The sequence below is a fragment of the Carettochelys insculpta genome, chromosome 5, assembly GCF_033958435.1.
Source record: "Carettochelys insculpta isolate YL-2023 chromosome 5, ASM3395843v1, whole genome shotgun sequence".
Taxonomy (NCBI): domain Eukaryota; kingdom Metazoa; phylum Chordata; order Testudines; family Carettochelyidae; genus Carettochelys; species Carettochelys insculpta.
Window position 1 is genome coordinate 127533262 of NC_134141.1, and position 21364 is coordinate 127554625.

The 21364-nt window shown below is 51.9% G+C and overlaps 1 protein-coding gene across 4 annotated transcripts in view; it reads left to right on the forward strand.

Moving 5' to 3' along the window:
* DNAJB5 (DnaJ heat shock protein family (Hsp40) member B5) overlaps positions 1 to 21364 on the forward strand; it is a 28375-nt gene that overhangs the window by 3948 nt on the left and 3063 nt on the right. For all 4 annotated transcript variants that reach the window (XM_074995869.1, XM_074995867.1, XM_074995870.1 and 1 more), the window contains exons 2-3: positions 3547 to 3791; positions 11754 to 12352. In XM_074995869.1, coding sequence (XP_074851970.1) covers positions 3581 to 3791; positions 11754 to 12352 — 810 coding nt within the window. In that variant the 5' untranslated portion in view covers positions 3547 to 3580. The remainder of the gene's footprint in view (positions 1 to 3546; positions 3792 to 11753; positions 12353 to 21364) is intronic.

Here is a 21364-nt window from a genome sequence, read left to right on the forward strand (position 1 = left end):
TGCGAGATTTTGGTGTTCTCTGAGGAAAGTAATATGTAACCTCATCTGCTCTGGACTCCTTTGTGGGGAAATCGCTGCTGCTGCTGCTGCTGCTGCTTTTTCTCAGATGACCTGCTTGGAAAAGCTTCTCTGAGCATGGGCAATAGTCAGGAGAAAGACTTGACAGCTTCAGAAGCTGCCACACATTTTCTTCTTTTTCCTCTTCCCTCAGCCTGATGACGGCAGTTCAGGAAGGCAGCCGCAATGTGACTAGAACAGGGGTGTATACAAAAGCGGGGGTGGGCCGCCCCGTGGGGGCGGGGGCGTGAAATTTCATAAGCAGTATGCAGCATGACCGGCTGCTGGATGTTAGGCTTGGCCATTTCATTCAAAATGTTGAAATATGTTACTGTTTTTATGTCTGTGTATTCTCATTTATATATCCATTAATAAAGCCTTTACATTCTACAGATTTATTTTCTTACATGTGCTGATTTTTTTTTCATATGGGCATAACTGATATTTCTGTCCATTTGGATGACATTAGACAGGTTGGGGGAGCCTGCTAAATGCAGGGGTGAAAAGTGGGGCCTGACATAAAAAGTTTGCTCACCTCTTGTCTAGAACATGGTGATTACCTACTAGCTGAGGTTTTTGCCTGGCTTGTTGACCACCTTCTGTGCATCCAACCCTTCCCAGGAGCTTACAGCAGAGCACTGTGGGAGTAGAATAGAAGCTGGTTTTACTAAACAGCCTTTCTTAGTTTTTAGACAGCTAGTACAGGTGGTACAGTAATGGTGTGGGCAAATACACCTTGGTGGAAACAGGAGAGAGAGAGAGAATGCTGTTCATGCCTCTGGTACTAGACGGAAACTGTCCTTTTGCATGTAAAAGTGTGTGTTGGGGCAGGGAGTATCATAACTTCCAGCAGAGAGAGACAGAATCCATCTTATTTAACAGAGTGACTCCTTCCACACGGTTGGACTGTCTGTACTGGAGAGATGCTGCAGTACTGCACTTCTGTGTTCCACTAATCCAGAGGGAAAGTACTAAACCAGATCAGTGAGAGACTAACAGCATCCACAGTTACTGCAACCCAGATAAAATTCCAGGCTTTTAGTCTTCATGCTTCACGGTATAGGTTATTCATGCCTCAGGGGTCAGGAAGAAATTGGCCTTTGTGACTTGCTCTGGACTGGTTAGGTGCATTATGGGAGGTTTGTCTTTCTCCAAAGCACCTGATATGACCCACTGAGAGACAGAATATTGAGCTAGGTGACCACTGGCCTGTCTGTTTATATTTATTTGTGTTGCATAATAGCTGGAAGCGTCAATCCTGGACCAAGACCCTAGTACGTTAAGCATGGTACAGACACAACAAAAGGAAGGTCCATGCCCCAAGTCACTTTTAGTACAAGCGTACGATGAGAGACAGCGGGTGGTTACGAACAGATGGGGAAGGAAGCACAAGGAAACAATAAGACAAGGGGATATCCCTCTACACTGTGAGCTAGAGGCATAAATCGCCCTCAGAATAGAAATGTAACTGTCCCGGGAGAAGGGCTAGCCGCCCCGAGTGCAGGCCTACCCAGTGGCTCGCCCCTCTTGCTGCATCAGCCATTGCTGCTACACTGCTATTTTTGAGCACACTACTTTGATCAGTGGTAGCACGGGTATGGCTCTTCAAGCTGGAGTTTCAAGCCAGGAAGGGGGATGTTGTGGGAGTCTAATCAGCAGATGCTGAGCGCCTGGACAAGCGTTTACATGTGTGTATGGAGAGGAAAGGCTGTGTATGTAGGATGTATCAGAGACCTTTACTTTCAGCTCAGTCTCTTAACTCATCGGCATTCCAGTCCCACTGTGGTATCCTCTTTGTCTGTAGTGAGCAAAGTATTGTGGGAAGGAATCCAAAAATGTCTGTGTGGGTTTTCGAAATGCAGGTGCTGCTAGCACAGGAGCTGGAATGCTTTGAGGGTGTATTGGTACGGAAATGTGCTGGCATTTAGAAGCGAGGCTGGGAGAATGCTGTGGGATGCGCTTTACGCCCCCAGAGGCCTTCTTATGTCTCTAACAATAGAACACCTACGCTACTTGTATGCAGGCTTGCGATTCTGGGTGTGCTTCCAGCCATTACCACTGCTGCATGCAGGGTAATTACTTCCAATTCCCAATATAACTGATTAACAGGAAATCAGTTCTGCGCAAACATCCTTCAAGCTCAGCATCCTCACTATGTGCGTGAACCTGCCTCTGTAGGAAGCAGAATGTTGGGAAGAGGTATCAGAAATGTAAACTTTGCTGAGCCTTTGCTATAATTCCTGCCTCAGATCTCTGACCGCGTGCACGTCCCCTCCAGCGCTCTGCCAATTCTCCATGAATCTGACAGCTTTCAGATGTCAGCACTGTGCCCATGGAATGCCATTGTCTGCCCTAGTCCCTTTCCTGGGTCTCTGCCAGCCAGGTTGTCCTGTGCCTTTCTGCAGGCATAGCCATCTCCCTGCCTTTCGGGTTGTTCCAGGCCATCAAGAAAGTGAATCCAGTGAGTTTATCATGTGTGGCTGACTTCACTGCACTGTGTCAGGTTATGAGAGTTGCCATCCCTAGGGCTACTGGTATTTCTAACTTACTGGAACGTTATTCACTAGTTGCAGACTCTCTCTAACAATCTAAGCCAGGCTAGAAAACACTTTATAAATAACTTCCCACCATCGCAAGTTATTTCTGTCTAACAGCTTCATCCTTTGTCGTCTTTACATACAAATTACAGCTCTTGTGTGGTGAGAAGCACTTGTTCCCACAGGAGCGCCAATCACTCTGCAGAACAAAACGTTTCAAGTTCCTTTAAGGTGAACCGCACAGCGCGCATGTCCTGTTGGGTCTCGCTCTTAGTACTGAGTCAAAAGGGCCACCTCGGATTGCTTGGTTGTGAGTTGTGGTGGTGGTGTGTGGTTTTTGCTAAAATTCTGCTTGTGTTTTGCATTAGAAATTGATGGTCCTGGTTTCTTCCTTCCCCAAGGGACCCAGGTGTGCAGAGGACCTTACTAGTGAAGTCATGTGAGGCAGCTGCTCTTGCAGGAGGGGCAGATCAGATCAGACTTTCCTCCCCCTTATATCACCAGCCATTCATAAGTGGGGAGAGCTCAGATTAGGTTAAGTTACATCTTCACATGAAGTTAGCTACATGATAGTACTGGGCGCTAGCTTCGCGCTTTGTATCCACAAATTTCAACACACATTCCCATTTAACAGATTGGGAAACTGAGGCACAGGAAGAATTAATAGGCCCTGGGACCTGCCTCCTGATGCTCTGCTCTGATCACTAGAGATGCTGAAATGTGTTTATAGGGTCTTGAATTGGTCCCTTAACTGCAAATGGATAAGGTGTAAATTGGGCAAAGCCATTCAGATGGGTGTGAGATTAAGGAGAGCTGACCGTGACTGGTGACTGGAACATAGGGTTTGTCTGGGGTAAGTCTGTGGTGGGGGAAGCAGAATTGCTGGTTCCCAAGTGCAGTGAACAACGTAGGGCAATATTTGCATTACAGAGCACTATCTGTCTCCTTTCAGGAACAAAGACTCGACTGGAAGCAACATCGCAGTCATGGGAAAGGATTATTACAAGACCTTGGGGCTCCAATCAGGAGCAAATGAAGATGAGATCAAGAAAGCTTATCGGAAGATGGCCCTGAAGTATCACCCCGATAAAAACAAAGACCCCAGTGCAGAGGAGAAGTTCAAGGAGATTGCAGAGGCCTATGATGTCCTGAGTGACCCCAAGAAAAGGGCAGTGTATGACCAGTATGGGGAAGAAGGTAAGGGCCTTTCATGGTAAGTGGTGTGGGAGCCTGGCTTCCCAGCCATTGGTGCATGAGTAGCCACTGAGCTGTGCAGGTTAAATGTGCTTCTGTCAGCAAGACAGCATTCATATGTTTAAAAAAGAAAAGAAAAGTAGCTAATATGCACAGGCGTGGGTGCCCTGTCCAGAATTATCCCTGTGATTCATTCCTGCCTCTGAAACAAGGTTACTACTTCCAAAGCTGGGAAGAACAAACACCCAAACGATGCCATCTCCAAGAGCCAAAGATAGTCACTTGACCCAGTTCTCTGCTAATCCTTTTGGGGCTGGTCGAAGGCAGTTTCCAGCATGCAATCCCAACTCCTCGGCACCCCCTGCTGCCAGCAGCCCTCCTCAGACAAAGTAGCCAGTTAGGTAAGGAAGAGAGATGCACAGAGAGCTAAATCCAGGCAGTCATTACTGCTCACTTTGACACACCCAGGAACGAAATGGGCATTCTTTGCTTTTCTCCCAGTTATTCTGAAGGCCGAATCGTTTCTTCAGAGCTTAGAACTGCAGGGTGTTTATCTCCGCAATCAAACAGAGGCCGCAGAGTCACGCTCTTTCCCTTAGCACAAATTCCCTACCCACAAACAGCCTTCTCTCTCACCACCCCTCCTTCCCTGTTCCCTCTCACTGGGTCTCAGCCTGTCTGTGCAGTGGTGCTCCCTATGAACTAGCCTTCCCTCCCCGTGCCCCCACCTTCTTTTTTCTTGCTGGTACATACTGACCCTACGTGTCTCAAAGCCTTTCCAAGCTTCACTAATAGATTCTTGTTTTGAAACTAAGGTGCTGCTGTTCTCTCCCTGTTGGCATGGAGTAGGGCACTATTCCACCATGCACAACCTTATTAGTAGAATATGGACGCTTCTGCAACCCTATTTGCAGAGGATGAAGAGAGCAGTGAATAGTATTTGCATTAATCAGCAAAAGAGTTTAGCACTTAAAACAGCCCAGGGCCTGGTGTAAACAGGCTGTTCAGCTAGCAAGATGTATTCTTCCCAGCAGGCTTTGTGAGCAGTTGTGTCCACTTTCTCCAGCCATCACCGTAAACATAAACAAGATACCTCGGTGCCCTTGGCAGCAGACGGGGATGTCTCTGCTGATAGTGACCAAGGTCTCCCATGCTGTTTGATTGTTAGGCACAAGAGTCTCCATATCCCCTTTCTGTGGGTGTGGGAGACTGAGGCAGGTCAGCAATGTGTGAAGAGGACTAGGAGCTTTTTTAGGAAATGGTGAAGGGCAGGTGCTCTCATGCTGTGTCTGAGTGCCGCTCGCGGTGAGGCACTGGATGTCCAAGTACCTGGCTCGGAAGCTTCATTGAGAGCTGGGGTAGCTGGTTTTCCCGGTTTAGCTAAGCAAAGAAGAAAGGCCTGCAAAAGTGTTGGAAAAATCTCCATTCTGGCAGTTCTTACTTTTAGTCGTTTGTTCATGATGGAGCCAGTGATATGTGTCACTGCTGTGCCGGACTCTCAGAACTGCAGCAATTCTCTGCTGTCTGAGATTACAATCACCTGCCGCCAGTGGAAACACAGATGGTCTGGGAGGCGTTAGTTGAACCACACTTTTATTTTGGTTGGGATGGAACTAGGAATGCTGAGATCCGGTGGAAGGCAAACAAGCTGAACAGAGGGAAAACATCCTGACTGTACAGAACCCCAGGCTGACTGAGACTCCCCGCAGGAGAGGCAAAAGTCCCATCACTGAGCACTGTATGAAAGGGCTGTGGAGAAGAACCCCCCAGAACCCCAAGGGAAGGACTGCCTGAGGTTTAATAGCCTGCCTCTGCCTTGCCTCTAGGCTGCACTGGTTAGACTGACAAGTAAAAGCTGTAGCAACTCTGTTCTCCAATAGACTTTCTGCAGCGTGTTGGGTGTTAAAAAAAGGCCAGAAACTGCTGATGTGGCTCAGGCTGACAAGGAAGGTGGATCACCTGAGCGCTTTGCTGCGACCTCAGCTTTCATCTTCCTGCACCCTGCTGCTTCCCCAGGTCTGTGGCTAGCCCGGTCTCCTCCCCTGCTGCTGGGAGTAAGTCGCATTTTCTTAACTACTACTTGGTCCTCGCCAAAGCCTCGCTCAGTGTTCCCTCTAATTTTTATCATCCCTGGGCAAATAAATTTTGTTATGTAACCTGAGATGTGTGAATGCGCACCGCCCATAGAAAAACAAGCCACCAGCTGTGGGTGGCTGAGGGCACTCTGCAATTAGCTGGGCGTCACCTGACTCTCTCCTGGGTGGCCACCCATGTGCTCAGTTTACAGGGAACACTGGTCCAACTCCTTGCAGTCCTGGGGCTGACCTAAAGCTGAACCAGGCATCAAAACTGTGGCTGGAGAAGTGTGTTCGCTGCACATACTCTGTCTGCACTGTGCCCAATCAGATCCTCTCCAAACTCATTCCTGTTGGCAGGTGCCCGTTGGTGAAGGGAATAGGGCTTATAGGGAGTGAGCTTCATGCTCCACCCCCGCACATGTTCCTCGGGCCGGATTGCTTCAGGGCTTAGCAGTCACAATAAACACGCAGTGGTAGGGCCAGACTCAGCCCTTAGCCATGCCAGCAGGAGATGGTCCCTGGGGGCGGTCAGGGGAGAAACAGTTTGGGCAGCATCCAGTCCTTCATAATCTCCTCTTTTGTGTTTCACTTTTTTTGCCATTACTCAGTGGGGTCGGCAGCAGGTGTCACTTTTCCTCTTTGTACCCTTCAGCTGCCAGTGCATCCCATGGAATCTCCCTCCTGAGATCACTGCCCTGCACCTCAGGGGCTCAAACACCAGCTGTAACTGAGAATCTGAGTTTTTCTTGGTGTCAGCGTCTCATTACCTTATGAGCCTTTATAGCTGTTTGGGTGTCATTTTCTCACCCATGGCCCCGCTTGGGAGCACTGATCAATGCCACAGCACTGGTCTTCCTCCCCTCCGCCCGCTTTTATCATTTTGTCATCTCTCTGAGTATGGTCTGGAGAGAATTCTCCTGCCCAGCACCACATGGCTCCTGTGTGTGCACAGCTGAGTTCTGGAGGGTGGTGACATGGCGGGGAATAACTGGCCTGAGGGGGTCAGGGTTATTAAGGCCTTGGCCCTTCTGTGCCTGAGCCTTTAGCACAAGGTGGGGAGTCAGATCAGACTATGCGTTTTCCTGTGATTTCCATCCCCTTCCCGGTGGCCCCCGTAGTGTAAACTCGGACCATTCTGTGCTTCACCGCTGCCACACACCATCACCTGTGCAAACAGACTTCTTGTTGCTCTCCTCTGTCAGGAGCCTCTCCTGGTGCCAACACAGATTCTTCTGATCTCTTCCCTTTGAGGTGGTCATGACACCTGAGATGTGCTGCCTCTCAGTGGCTTGGGAAGGGCCAGCTTGTTCCATGGGAACAGCTCACTAATTATGCCAAGGGTGAAAAATCAAAGCCTCGGTGATTAAGCAGCTTCCATGGCCAGCGTGCCAGCGCCTGTAAGTGGCAGGGATGGGCACCTGCTTCTGGCCAGAAGTGGAGGCAAGAGCAAATTTATGGTGTTGAGCACAGACTCATAGACACCTAGGGCTGGAAGGGAGCTCACGAAATCAAGGAGTCCAGCATGGAGAGAAGAATCCAGAAGAAACTGACCAGCTGTTTCTGACATAAACAAAGCCATTCACAAAGCAGCCCCTGGACTCAGAACCCCCTTGCAGGTGTTCAAATCCTGGGGCGGAACTCAACACTGATGTTCACTTCAGCATCTTTATTAATGACCTGGATGAGGGGATGGATTGCACCCTCAGCAAATTTGCAGATGATGCTAAGCGAGGGGGTCAGATAGATACACTGGAGGGTAGGGATCAGGCACAGAGCAACCTAGATAAATCGGAGGATTGGGCTAAGAGAAATCTGGTGTGGTTCAACAAAGACAAGTGCAGAGTCCTGAACTTGGGATGGAAGAATCCCAAGCATTGTTACAGGCTGGGTGCCGACTAGCTAAGTAGCAGTGCAGCAGAAAGGGACCTGGGGACTGTGGTGGATGAGAGGCTGTAGATGAGATGAGCCAGCAGTGTGCCCTTGTAGCCAAGAAGGCTAACGGCATGTTGTGGTGCGTTAGGGGGAGCATTTCCAGCAGATCTAGAGAAGTTGTTATTCCCCTCTGTTCGGTGCTGGTGAGGCCGTATCTGGAGTATTGCTTCCAGTTCTAGGCCCTCCAATACAGAGAGGAGAGGATGTGGCTGCAGTGGAGCAGGTTTGGTGAAGGACAATGAAAATGATTAGGGGTTTGGAGCACATGACCTGCAAGGAGAGGCTGAGGGACTTGGGCTTGCTTAGTTTACAGAAGAGAAGAGTGAGGAGCAACCTGATAGCAGCCTTCAGTGAAGGAGTTTTGCCTTTCCCTCCTACCTGCCTCCCAGGCCCAGCTGAACTCTTGGCGTCTGAAGCAACATAACATGTTTTGCAAACAAGACATGTTACTCTTCTGCAGGCAGGCCATGGGGGAGCTGTGTTGCTTGAACCAGATGTTTTCCGAGAGTTCATGGTCAGGGCATGGGAGGAACAATGTGCCCTTACTAGAGATAGATGTGCTGAGCTAGACGAATTATATCTGATTGCTTTTCTCATAATAATGTGCTCTTACTTGATTATAAAAGCTATGGGAAAAATAAACTTAGGGCCTTCAGTCTCCCAGACTGTCGGTCCCCTGCTGTCAATTCTTTGTCTCATCCTTTGTGGCACCTCGCCTTCGGGACCTGTGAAAAGATCCAACACTTCAGCTGCCGGAAGGGGGCTCTAAAGAGGATGGAGGGAAACTTCTCAGTGGTGACAGATGCAGAACAGGGAGCAATGGTCTGAAGTTACAGACGGGGAGGTGTAGGTTGGATATTAGGAAAAACTGTTTCCCCAGGAGGGTGGTGAAGCACTGGAATGTGTTACCAAGAGAGGTGGTGGATTCTCCATCCCTAGACGTTTTTAAGTCCCAGCTTAAAGTCCTTTGGCTGGGATGATTTAGTTGGGTTTGATCCTGCTTTGGGCAGGGGGCTGGACTAGATGACCTCCTAAGGTCCCTTCCAGACCTAGGATTCTATTATTCCCTCTCAGGCAGAAGGGGCTTGTCATTTGGTTATATCTGGTTAAAAATTAACCCTCTCCAGAGGGAGGCGAAGCCTTACATGCCGCTCGCATCCTGTTTTGGGGAGCTTCCTTAGGATGAGAGGAAGTTTGGTTCAGTAGGGACGATCTAGCCTAGGACTGAGTGTCCTGCGTCCCTGCAACAGCGCCAAATGTACTAACCCCTTTTGAACAAGTAGGCATCCCATCTGCCCTTGGGTAAGTCCCCTGCTCCCTGTGCTTCTGCCCCTCCTCTGCACGATGGGTGCCAACCCTGCCTTCCTCACTTGTGATGTGCTCTGATGCAGCGGTGAAAGGGGCTAGATACATACCCGGCATATACAGACAGGACTTGTATGGCACTCACCCATTCTGGAAACTGGGTGCCTGCCTTTGCAGACACCTGCAGAGAAGGGCTATCAGTAGCTTGGTGCCTTTGCAGTTGTGTGCCCAGGGGGATGCAGCTGTAGAAGAGGCCCTGAGTCACTATGTCCCCACTGGTGGTTGCCAGTACCTTCTCATGCACCAGGACAGCCTCTCTCTGCTCGTGTGAGCCCCGCTCATGCCTTCCACTCCATTCCACAGCAGAATCAAACTGCTGATGTCTGAGTGTTGCTGTGACACAAAAGCAGCATTAGCTGTTGAGGGAGGATCACACACGTGTTCAGACGGGGTTGGAGGGAGGTGTACTGTAACCACCTACTTGAAAGTGGTGGGAGTGGACCTCCAGTTCCATTCCTTGCCAAATTTGAATCTTTAGATCAGCTCCACCAGGCTAGTGCAGGTAGGAAGCTTGCTGTGACACTGAGTTTTTTTTGGGATTGGGCAGTGGGAGCTCAGACAGTACACTGGTCCCTTGCTCCCACGGGGTCTTGGGCAAAGGCAAGCACAATATTTGCAGGCTAAACTAGGTCTACTGGTGATCAGTTTCAGTGCACGTTAGACTTGGTAGCGTACATCAGACTAAGTCCCTTTTGCACAGTTATGTGGAGGCTAAGGTGCAGGGTCAGTGGACGGGGAGCCTTTGCTTATGTGTATCATAGTGAAGCCAATGAAAGGCCTCTGCATCCCAAGGCAAACTCAGCTGTCAAGACCAGCGGAAAAGAACAGCTAGTTTGTCCTTCCTGTGTTTGCCTGGCTTGCATCTTCTGCTGTTGTCTTTGGCTAGAGGGGTTGGCACAAGAAGCCAGCTTTTCAGAAATAGCACTCTTTTCTAAGCAGAGAGCTGAAAATAGACCCTGAGCTAGGCTTGGTGAAACCCCTGCTTGACCCCACCAATCAGAAATACATGACATATATGCCCACAGCATGTGGCGATGTGAAGGGAGCACTGGGAGCATCTCCCCCAGCCCTGTGCAACTTGCCGGTCACCTTGCCGAGCCTCTTTGCATATTTATTGCATAGATTTTTGAGAGGGGCTGTCTGCCTCACACCCTGGCTGCATAGGGACTTCCAGGGCTTTGCAGTGGACAGGTACAAATGTCGGGTGTCTGTGGAGAATCAAGTAGGAGCAGGTTTCTGGGGAGGGCGGGGACTGAGAGAAGCCCTGGTGCAAGAACATCTTTTGATAGTTGCCAAAAGAAATAAATCTTCAGGGTATTAGTTAGGTCTTTAAATGGAGCAGTCTGCGTTCTGTTCCTGAGCGTCGCTCTACGGTCCGATCTTGGCTGGTCACAGGGACGGGAAGAGCAGGTTTTTTCCGAACAAGAAGCCAGTGTGCTTGGCTCCCATCACCATTAACAACATCTCAGGTCGGTGAGCCTTGACATTTTGCATAACACTTTGGCCTTCATGTTAACCCCTTTCATCTGAGAGCCAAGTGGCTTTCTCACGCATGGGCAGGTTGGTGGTGGAGGCGCTAGTTAGGGTAGAATGCTGGCCTCCCATCAGTCTCTGTGCAAAAGCCCTGACTAAACAATTGCTCACAGAGTTCAAAGCCTTTCATAAATTCAGTGTGCTACCGCCAGGCCATGAGTCCATGGCGCAGTTCAAACGCCTTGGGAGAGGCAATAGATCACAGCATGAACAGGGTGTTCAGGAGGAAATGTAATGTACTCAGCATTGCCTTTGCGGGAGCTGAGACTTGTGGTTTGTGTCACTAAATTAGTCTGAAAGAGCCGTCATCTGCCTAGCCCATATGGTCTTTGGACTCCAGCAGTTATCATGCTATGAAATTTAACAGCTTAACAGAGGCTGAATGGCTTCCTGTAGTACAGCAGGAAGGAACATGACAGATGTTTGGGAGCCTCCCAGTGCTGTCAGTCATGTGTCTCTTTCCCTCGTGATGCCCATGGGCAAACGCTGAGCGGGTCCAGCACTAGAAACAGAGCGAATACAATCAAATGTTTTGGGGAGACAGGCTAACAATATGGGTGTGTGTCAGCGGGGTGGGGGTGGGGATAGAAGTCTGGCTGGCTACACACTCTCCTACGCAGGATTTCTATAAACATACCTGTTCCATGCCCATTTGACATCAGCTCCAGTGCAGCCGTTGGAAACTTGAGCTCCAGCACAGTGCTGAGGCATCTCGACTCCCCGGACACTGCCTGCCTTTGAGCCAGGGAAGAGTGATTTGGTCAGCTAGGCTCTTCGTTGGGAAGGAGATGCAGATTGCGGCCAGGTGGTGGTGGAGGAGAGGCGCGTGAGGACCTGTGGGATCCGAGATCCCAGAGAGAGGGAGCTTGCAACAGCGAGACTGAAGTCCATCTTCAGTTCCCCTATTGCATATTAGGAGAGAGCCAACAATAGACGTCTAGTCAGGGTGGCCCAGCCATCGCTCTGCCCACATTCCCTGTGTGTCAGACAGGACTGGAAGGGATCAGCCACGTTCTGTGGATTATCTTAACGTTGTCTTTTCCTTGCTGTGTTCCAGGTCTCAAAACTGGAGGGGGTTCCTCTGGTGGCTCCGGAAACACTTTCCATTACACCTTCCATGGAGACCCGCATGCCACTTTTGCTTCTTTTTTCGGCGGCTCCAATCCCTTCGACATCTTCTTTGCCAGCAGTCGCTCCCGGATGTTCAATGGGCTCGATCAGGAAGACGTGGATATGGATGACGACGACGACCCGTTCAGCGCCTTTGGGCGGTTTGGCTTCAATGGCATCAATGGGGTCCATCGACGGCACCCGGAGCCACTCCACAGCCGGAGGAAGGTCCAGGACCCGCCCATCATCCATGAGCTCAGGGTCTCCCTGGAAGAAATCTTCCATGGCTCTACCAAAAGGATGAAAATCACCCGCCGGCGCCTGAACCCTGACGGGCGAACCACAAGGACCGAGGATAAGATATTGAACATTGTCATTAAAAGGGGGTGGAAGGAAGGGACCAAAATCACCTTTCCCAAAGAAGGAGATGCCACGCCAGACAACATCCCCGCAGACATCGTCTTCATTCTCAAGGACAAGCCTCATGCCCATTTCAAGAGAGATGGGACAAATGTGGTCTACACGGCGATGATCAGCCTGAAAGAGGTGGGTTGGTGGGAGCCACGCACCACTACACTCCAGGGTATGAGTTTGGTGGTTTGAACTGACCGGAGAAGAGGGTGGTTGGCTTTCACAGGGTTAGACAGTCACACAGGGCGTAACAGGGGAAAGCATTACAGGGAGGGCTGTTCTCCACTTCCCTACCCCAGTAGTTCAGTATCCAGGTCCAGCTGATACCATTGTGCTGGCTCTAATTACCTTTCCCCTTGCTTGTGCGCCAAGTATGGTGTGTTCGTGTCCAGGGGATCAGATCCTGCCTCAGTCCAGTGGCTTTGCCTGTTCAGCCTGTTGGTTCGTGTTGCTCCAACCGCCAGAGCTTGTCTCTGTTTGACGTCAGTGTTCTGCACTGGAATGCCAGGCTGCCGGGCCGGGCAGCTGGGGTGATCCCAGGGAGGTTGCAGGTTTGTTGATGGGGCTGCATGACGACCGTTTGCCTGGCACCCTGGTTTGAGGCTGAGCCAGCTCTTCTCTTCTGGTCTCTCCCTCCCAGGCTGTGTGCGCTGCTTTATTTATCGGAGCAGCACGTGGAGTTAGTTTTGTGCTTTGCAGAACAAACAACTCATGGTGGCTGTCATTTGCAGTTGAACTTTAGTGGAGACTCAATGAGTTAGAGCAACAGGCAGTGCCAGGCAGATGTGGAAAGGAAGACAAGGGTAACCTGCATTCATGAGATGCATGTTTGAGGGTACTGCTGTCTAACTTCTTTTTAGTAAGTCCCCGCTGGCAGTACATTAAACATTTAAATAGCTGGCAGTTGCAATATACCATTCACTTCAGGTTGTAGGGAGTGTCTGTCTTTTAATGTAGCTCTTGGTGGGCGGATTTTTTTAAAGACTGATTTAGTCCATGTACGTAAGTGCATTTGATAGAAGAAAGCTCAGCGGACCAGAGGTTGGGTAAAAAAGCCTTTCATCCAGGTACTTTTGGATGGCTCCCCTTCTTCTAAAACCCAGGTTGTCAAACTGCATTGCTCCGTGATCCGCTTCTGACAACAGACATTACCCCACGACTACAGGAAGCCTGAGCCCACCTGAGCTTTGCCACCCCGACTGTGGCTAGGGTCAAGGCCTGAGCCCCACTGGCCTAGACAGGGGGACCACAGCCCAACGGCTTCGGCCCCAGGCAAGGGCCTGTCACTTGAGCCCTGCTGCCCCAGGCAGGAGTCCTCAGGCTTGGCATTTGGCCCCACATCAGGAGGTGGCTGCGGCTTTGGCTTTGGCCACAAGTCCCAGCAAGCCTAAGCCAGCGGCTTCACCCCCAGATTGAGCACCACGACCTTTCTGCTGGGCTCTGTAGCCAGGAGGAGGCCTAGCACTTCCAGGTCACCACTTCATTTGAATGAAGTGCTGCTTCACAGCCAGTGACCATTCAGGGCGGGGGCCTGCTGGGAGACACGCCTATAATGGCCCATTCGGCACACCAGAGTCAAGGTGACTTACCCACAGTTTGCTCTGGAAGGGCACAGCTCTGCTCTGTGTAGCCAGCAACACCTGGGAGAGGGAGTCATATTTCCATATCGCAATGGGTCCTCACAAATGTGCCCCGGGTGGGTCCTTCTGATACTGTCGTCCAGTTTCTCCATAATCTTCTGTCGGTTTCATATGGGGGCCACCATCAATGCTGAGGGCAGAGAATCTACCCTGTGCTGCTCCCTTTCCCTGAGCACTGCAACACAAAGGAAGCAAATTACCCAGGAGTCCACAAGGGGCTTGGAGATGGAATTGCTGGTTGCTGTGCCTCCGTCCCTGCAGCCCTGGTTGGAAGGTGGAGTGGGGCTGGAGCATCTTGAGAGCCCAGGCCAGCTGGGGAACCCTGGGTTCCAACCTGCTCTATACACAGCGAGGGCAGGGGATCAGGGAGCTGGAGATAGTTGTTGGGTTTCAGTATCTTGTGGGTTGCGTGGGGTGGTGGGACCTTCCCTGGGCTAGGAGCTAGTCTGGCAGACTCCTGTCCTGTGCTCCCTGGGCAGTGGCTGCTCCTCAGAGAAGCCTACTTATTTCTCCCCATCAGGACAGTGTTGGTTCAAAGCCTTCACTTTAAAACTGGCAGAGAGACACGTCCTCAGTTCTTCATCAAATACATGGCTCAGTGCTCTCTCCCTGCCAGGCCTCCGCCAGCCCATCAGACTTAACAGCCATCCTGTACAGCTCTTGCACGCTAAAGCCCTGGCCAAACCAGGAGGCAAGGAAGGGCGATACTTCCCCCGATCTCCCAATGCAGGTCATTCCAGGCACTCTCCTCTGTGTGTGGCAAGTAAGCCAGCACTGGGCACTTGCTGTCATCTGGCAGGGCCCAGAAGGAGCCCCTCTGGGGAATGCACTTCTGAGTGGCTTCCCCAGAGATCCGTGGGTGGCAGAAAACTGTCCCTTCTTAAAATTGCCAGAGCAGCTCAGTGGGAGGCGCAGAGAGGAAGAAGCGAGCTGCTTTTCGGAGAGCTGGGATTTAGCTGTGCCACTGCTGCCTGGAGGTATCTTCAGGAGCCGGAGGTAAACAAGCCCACAAAAACATCACATTTACACTGGAAGCAACCTCTCCGTGCATGCTTCATCTGGAGCCTGGTTCTAGTGGCACCTGCCGGCTTCCATATTTATCTTGATCTGGTCCTGACTCCACAGAAGTCAGTGGCAAAATGCCACATTGGCTGTACTGTGAGCTGATGAAGGCCTGTCATTACACTAGGTAAATCCCCATGTTTTCAGCTTGGCACAGCATTGAGCCAGGAAACTTCCTCTGATTTCATCCCTAGTGACAATGTCACATGGGACCCCCTTCTCTTTCTTGTGGCGAGGCAGACCGTGCACATGACAGGCTCTAGGGTGCAGGGCAGCTTGGGGGCTGGTATATGGCAGAGCACTGCATGCTGGGACTCATTTCAGTGGGCTGCATCTTCATAATAACGAACTGCTCCCCTATAGCGAATTAAGTGCCAATGTGGTGCCCCCTGGGCTCCTGGCAGGTTGCCTGTGCGGTTCTTACCCTTTGAGTGGTAGGCGCCGGCTGTTACAGAGGTAATAGCGGATCTGCCTAGCACCTCCGTGAAAGCAGTGTGTGTGTGGCGGGAGCTGGGGGGGTGTCATTCCCCTACAGTTTATCCAGTCAAGGGGATTATTTCTCATTGCTCTTTCACTAATGTCTAGTCTGGCTTCACTGGCATTAAAGGGGGAGACTAGAGGCAGGAAACCTCTAAGCTAAGGGGATGTGTACTGTCACTTTGCTACCTTCTGTCTTGCCTTTCTGGGTCCTTGGCAGCACTGACGCTTTCTGATTCCCAGGCGCTAGCGTAACGGCGCAGCACAGGAGAGGGGGCTGCCTGCCTGCTTCTGAGGCGCACACCATGGAATGAAACATACACGCTCCAGGAGCACTTCCCTTGGCCTCCTCGCTCCCTGAAAGCTGGTTCTAAAATACACACGTTTGGGGCCAGATACAACTGAGTCCCTCAAAATCATTGACGCAGTCTGACGGGTGAACGGCAGGGGAGGCTAAAGGTTTGATTCTGATACACGACTTCTCCCCCCATTTGCAACCTTGAGGGTGAAAGAGTTCTGCATGTTTGGGGCGGGGAGGATTCTTTCCATCTCCTAGAAGTGACATCAGGGAGTCAGTTGTGCTCCGTTGGCTTTCCCAACGCTAGCGGTGGGACATTGCTGAAAATCTAATCATCTTACAAATGAGCTGATTGTGGTTTTGGTTGCTCTGCCTGCCCTCAAGCCGCCTGCCAGGTTGTGTGCTTTGTGGTTGCATTTTCCCTGTAATCAGTTTCTAATTCTGCCCCCTGTTGCTGTAGCTTTTAAAAAACGCTTTGTTTCTTGTCACTTTTGTTGATATTTCTTTCCATTCATATGAACCTTAAGTGTCACTTGTAACTGAAATTTCAGATGTACTTTAAATTTTTTTAAATTGGAGCTTGGCCTCTTTGCAAACAACTGTTAGGTGTGAGCAGGCTCCATGCAGGGAAGCTGAAGCATGAGCAAAGTTGCTGTGCCAGGGGAGGAGGAGTTAGTTACAAGTGCTAGTAACAAGTTTTTTAAAGCACACATGGCTGACTGCCAGAAGTGGGTGAGTACTGAGCTCCTGCTGAAGCTAGTGGGAGGTCTGGGTGCCCTGGGAGTGAGGGGGTGGGATTGTAAGGAAAGGGCAGAAATGCACCCACTGCGTGCAGAATGTGGGGAAGAGTGAGCAGAACTAACCTGATTCTCTCCCCCTGGAGGAGGGAGCCAAATCTCCCCCGGAAGGTAGCGATCCCAGCTAACCATCACCAAAGTGATACCAGCTGCTGAGTATGGCCTGTTATAGCACGTGGAACTCTATATGGGGCCAAGCTTCTACCCAATCGCTACAGACATCCGCTTTCCAGTGCTCTTGGTACCTTAACCTGGTCAGTGTTGGAGTCTGAGTATGGGCCGGGCTGGTTCCCTCTCTGCCTAGGCGTGGTGTGTATTGTCATGTGTAAACCAGATCTCCAGGTCATACTGCTTGGCAAAGCACCTTTGACTGCATCGTCAGCATGAAGCCCCCTAGTCCCACCTGACTGGGAAATGTGCCCGTTTTACTGATGGGTTGATTGACGGGTTTGCAGTGTCTCTGAGCAAAGGCAGGAATTGAGCCCAGACTCCCTCCTTCTGTGTCTGCCGCTGCAGAGCCCACCCCACAAAGCCTGACCACTCCCCTTTTCATTCTGCTTCCAGAGAAGAGAAACTGACCCTGCCAAAGGGGGGTGCCGCACAAGCTGTCTCTGGCAGTAGAGCTTTTGTTTTCTTCTGTCCCCTGTAGCGAGGCACAGGGGCCTTGCAGCGCTGCTGTGCCTGCGTTCCCCGGGGGGATTTTCCCAAAGAGGGGGATGAGGAGGACAGCCCATGTTGTGTGCCTTAGACATAGCAGGTCTTGTCTTCACTGCTCTTGCTCTACAGAGCCGACAGCTCCCAGGAGATGGCCCCGTGAGACCCTCTCCTGCCAGCAGCACACGTACTCCGGCTTGCTGAAGTGCTTAATCCCCCAGCAGCGCTGGCCCGTCTCAGAGCATCGCTCACCTCCCATTGGCTCACGGTGACGTGTTTTCCCAAGTGAGGCAACATCCTTGCCCACGCGTGTGGGGAGCTGCCGGAGTTATTTAAGGACACGAGGAGTGTGACGCGGCACTGCCAAGTCCTGTGCCTGTTACTGCAGGCTGCCTTGCTCTGCCATGTGGCATCAGCCCGTGTGCCAGGGCCATTCTGCAGTACGCGGGGCTTCGGGTCAGTGCTGGCTCCCCAGGAGATCTTCCCCTTTGCCATCTCAGCTGTGCAGCACTGCTGGACGCCTTCTTGTTCCTCACTGGAGTCGCTGCATGGGTGCCTGATCTGAGCACTTGTTCTGCAGCTGGAGAGGTGGCCTGGCAGATCAGAGGCCCAGCAGTGAACTGCAGCCCTCCTGCAAGCTGCTCTGGGAGCAGGACCCCGCTGCACTCAAAGCCAGTAGGGTCACCTTTTGGCCAAATGGCCTGAGGGCGGTCATGCGACAAGCAGCCAGCGTATGACAACCCCAACAGCTTGGCGAGCAGCTTGCCCCCTAGCAGTTGGCCATACAGAGCTGCTCCTGTGCCTGGATTTAACCACTGGAGGTGCTGAGACAGTCTCCTTCCCTCGATTTCCTGGGGAATCTGCCGGGCTGCCAGCAGACCCATGGCGGTGTGGGGAGGCCGTTACTCAGTTACGTAGTAGCAATAAGCTAGTGTGCAGGGAGCAGGATCAGTGCATCCGTGGGCACAGGCTGGCAGAGATCTGCAGAGGAGCGTAGCTAGCTGAGCAGCAGGGAGGCACTTTTTCTTCCTCTGGGCTCTGAGTATGGTCCTTGCTGGGCAGGCCGTACACGTCAGCCCTGAGCAGCAAAGCGGGTGCAGAGATGTACACTCGAGGGTTTGTGGGGAAGAGGGGAAGTGCAGTTTGTGGCTCGCGAGTGCCTATTCCAGCAGCCGGGATGCAAGGCCTGGGGGTACCCTTTGCATCCTTTGCCGGAGGCTGGCTGTTGGCTTCCTCACTGGTGCTTATGGCCCAGGACCACAGAGTTACTAAATGCAAAGCCCAGAACTCTAACCCTGAAAAGCACGTCAGCTCTGCACAGGCCCTCTAAGTCAGGAGGCCCCAGCTTGGGGGAGGTGGAGCCTATGTCCAGCTCTCTGGGCTCCCTTTACTAATGAGGTGAAACTTGTTAAGACCTGCCACAGAGGAGAGCAGCAATGCCTGCATGAGCTGCTGCAGCAAACCACTGCTACCCCACTGCAAGGAGAACCCAGGCTGGGCACTTCCTCTAGACCCCAAGTCTGCGCCCAGACCAGCTGTGGAGCAGGCGGCCTGCTGGGAGCCAGCCAGTGTAGTGTAGGGGAGAGCAGAGGGGAATGGTGACCTTAGAGCACGGGTGTCCAACCTTTTGGCTTGCCTGGGCTGCATTGAGTGAAGAGGAATTGTCTTGGGCCGCATATAAAATATATAATATAGTTAATGTATGTAAATTACATAATAATGTTAAAAGTTTACGATCTTGTGGGGCCGCATTACTGGCTGTCCAGGGCCGCGGGTTGGACACGCCTGCCTTAGAGACTCTTCCCTCAGAGCACAGCCAGGGAGCTGTCTGGAGAGCTGCACCCGCAGGCGGTTGGAGCTGGCAGCAGAGGTGTATTGACAGGTTGTAGGTAAGTTCCCTGCCCACGTCTGTCAGCGGCTCTCCCTGCTGCAGGAAGGGAGAGAACTTTCCAGACTGAGACTTCCAGGAAACGTCTGTGCTGTGAGTGGCTGAGGAATCCCAGGCTCTTGCTTTCATGGCCTTTTGGAGGCTGCTGTTGGCAGGGGTTCCAGGGCCTGTGTGCTATAGATAAATCGAGTGCCCTGGGCAGAGATGCTGAGCTCAGGAAAGGGCGACAGCTGGTGAGCTGCAGAAACACTTGGTTATCTCATCAGGGATTGTCCAACAAGGCCACAGTCTAAATTTAGTTTGTCCCAGTGCTGCCAGCCTCTCTCAGGCCCCTGGGCGTCAGCAAAGGGTAGAGGACATCTCTTTGAAACATGGAGAAGGAAGAGATGCTGGAGTCCAGATGCTCTGGCCTCCTGGTGGGTGTCTGTCTGATACAGCACCTGTAGGGTTGTAGCCCCGTATGGAAAACAACTGTCTGCAGAACGTGCCATGTTGCAAGAGCCCAAAGAAGCCGAGAGAAGGTTGAGAGGCGACATGGTCTCGGTGGGGATGAGCCCCCTGGGAGGAGATGGCTTTTTAAGCTTGCAGCCAAAGGTCAGCCAGGGCCCAGTGGTTGAAAGCTAGAGGTAGAGAAGTTTGGAGGAGAAGCCAGGCCCTGTTTGTGCACTGGGAGGGAAGTGACCATTACAGCAACTTGCCCAGGGAGCTGGGGGGGTTTTCCATCACGTGACATCACTAATTGGAGGCAGGAGTCTCTGTAAAAGAAATGCTCCAGCTCAGCCAGGGCTTGGTTTAGAGATTACTGGCCTGTGCCATGGGAGGGTCAAATGAGGTGAATTATAATGGTCCCCCCCGACCCTTAGAATCAGGATGGGTCTGGGGATGGTTGCTCCAGTCCAGATCCCTCCACGCTCTTCACTGCCCTTCTCTGTATGAGGGAGTGATCTGCGCTGGGACGCAGGTGCCCTGTGAAGAGAGATTAAAGAGGCTGGTACTTCTTCGCTTAGAAAAGAGGAGAGTAAGCGGGGATAGGGTAGAGGTCTATGAAATCACGAGTAACGCGGAGAACGTGAGCAAGGAACAATTGTTTGTTTGTTTGTTCCCATAATGTAAGAACTAGAGGACACCAAAGGAAATGAACAGGCAGCAGGTTTAAAGCAAAGAAGAGGAAGTTGTTCACGCTGCGCAGTCAGCCGGTGGAACTCCTGGCCAGAGGAGGCTGTGACGGCGCGGACTGCAGCAGTTTAAAAAAGAGAGAGAGAAATTCAGGGCGGTTGGGTCCATTAATGGCTGTTAGCCGGGGGGAGGGTGTCCGTAGCCTCTGTTTGTCACAAGCTGGAGATGGATGGTAGGAGAGAGATCGCTGGAGTGTTACCTGTTTGGTCCACTCCCTCTGGGGCACCTGGCAGAGGACCCTGGGCTGGATGACCCTTTGGTCTGACTCAGTGTGGCCATTCTTACGTTCTTCTTTCCCCCTGCCTGGGGGGGAGGGCACTCTGCTGTGCTGGGAATCGTGGGTGTAGCAGTTGCCAGGTCCCACATTTGGGGGTTAATGGGGGCAGTGTAGGGTCCCTTGGGCTGCCTGACCAATGCTCCCTGGCTCTAGGCAGCAGTTGTCGGCAATTCAGTGCAAGCTGCTGGCATGCACCGTTCTGCCAACTGCCTCATCCAGCTGGCAGGCTCCCTGCCATTCCAGCGCCCGGGCTGCCTCTGCCCAGTGAGTGGGACTTGCCCTGCACACCCAGGCCATTGCCTTGTATAGCTTCTTGGACATCGGACTGCATGTAATGAGGTTCCTAAAAAAAGACTCTGGGTCTTGATTCGGTCAAAACCCGGCTCGTGAGAGACGGGCTGTTGCTGTGCATTTGCAGTTAGCGGCACATCCCCTGCCCAGTTTCCCGTGCACCAGACGGGGTGCACGCAGAGCCCTGGGTTACGTCACTGGAGCCATAGGGCTGGATGTGCACAGCGTCAGCCTTTCCATCTGCAGTGTTCTTCCATTCCCCAGCCAATGGCTCCTGTTGGAAACTCTCCAGGTACTGTCTGGTTTATCAGGACCAGCTGAAAGTAAACCACATGCTGACTAGCAATACCGAGTCCTGCTTCCCAGGGAAGACACGCCATGTTGGGGTAGCAGCCAGAAATCACCCTGTGCAGTAACTCCCACCCCCACCCCGGCGTGGTGCTTCATTGGTCAGGTTAGCGAATGGCAGTGTGGGTAATGCACAGGCCGGTGGCCAGGGCAAGCCTGCAAATCTCTGGGCTGCCTTGAGCTCCAGCGTGCTTTGTGCACACCCTTATGATGGCAAGCTGGGAACAGCCAGTAGCTCA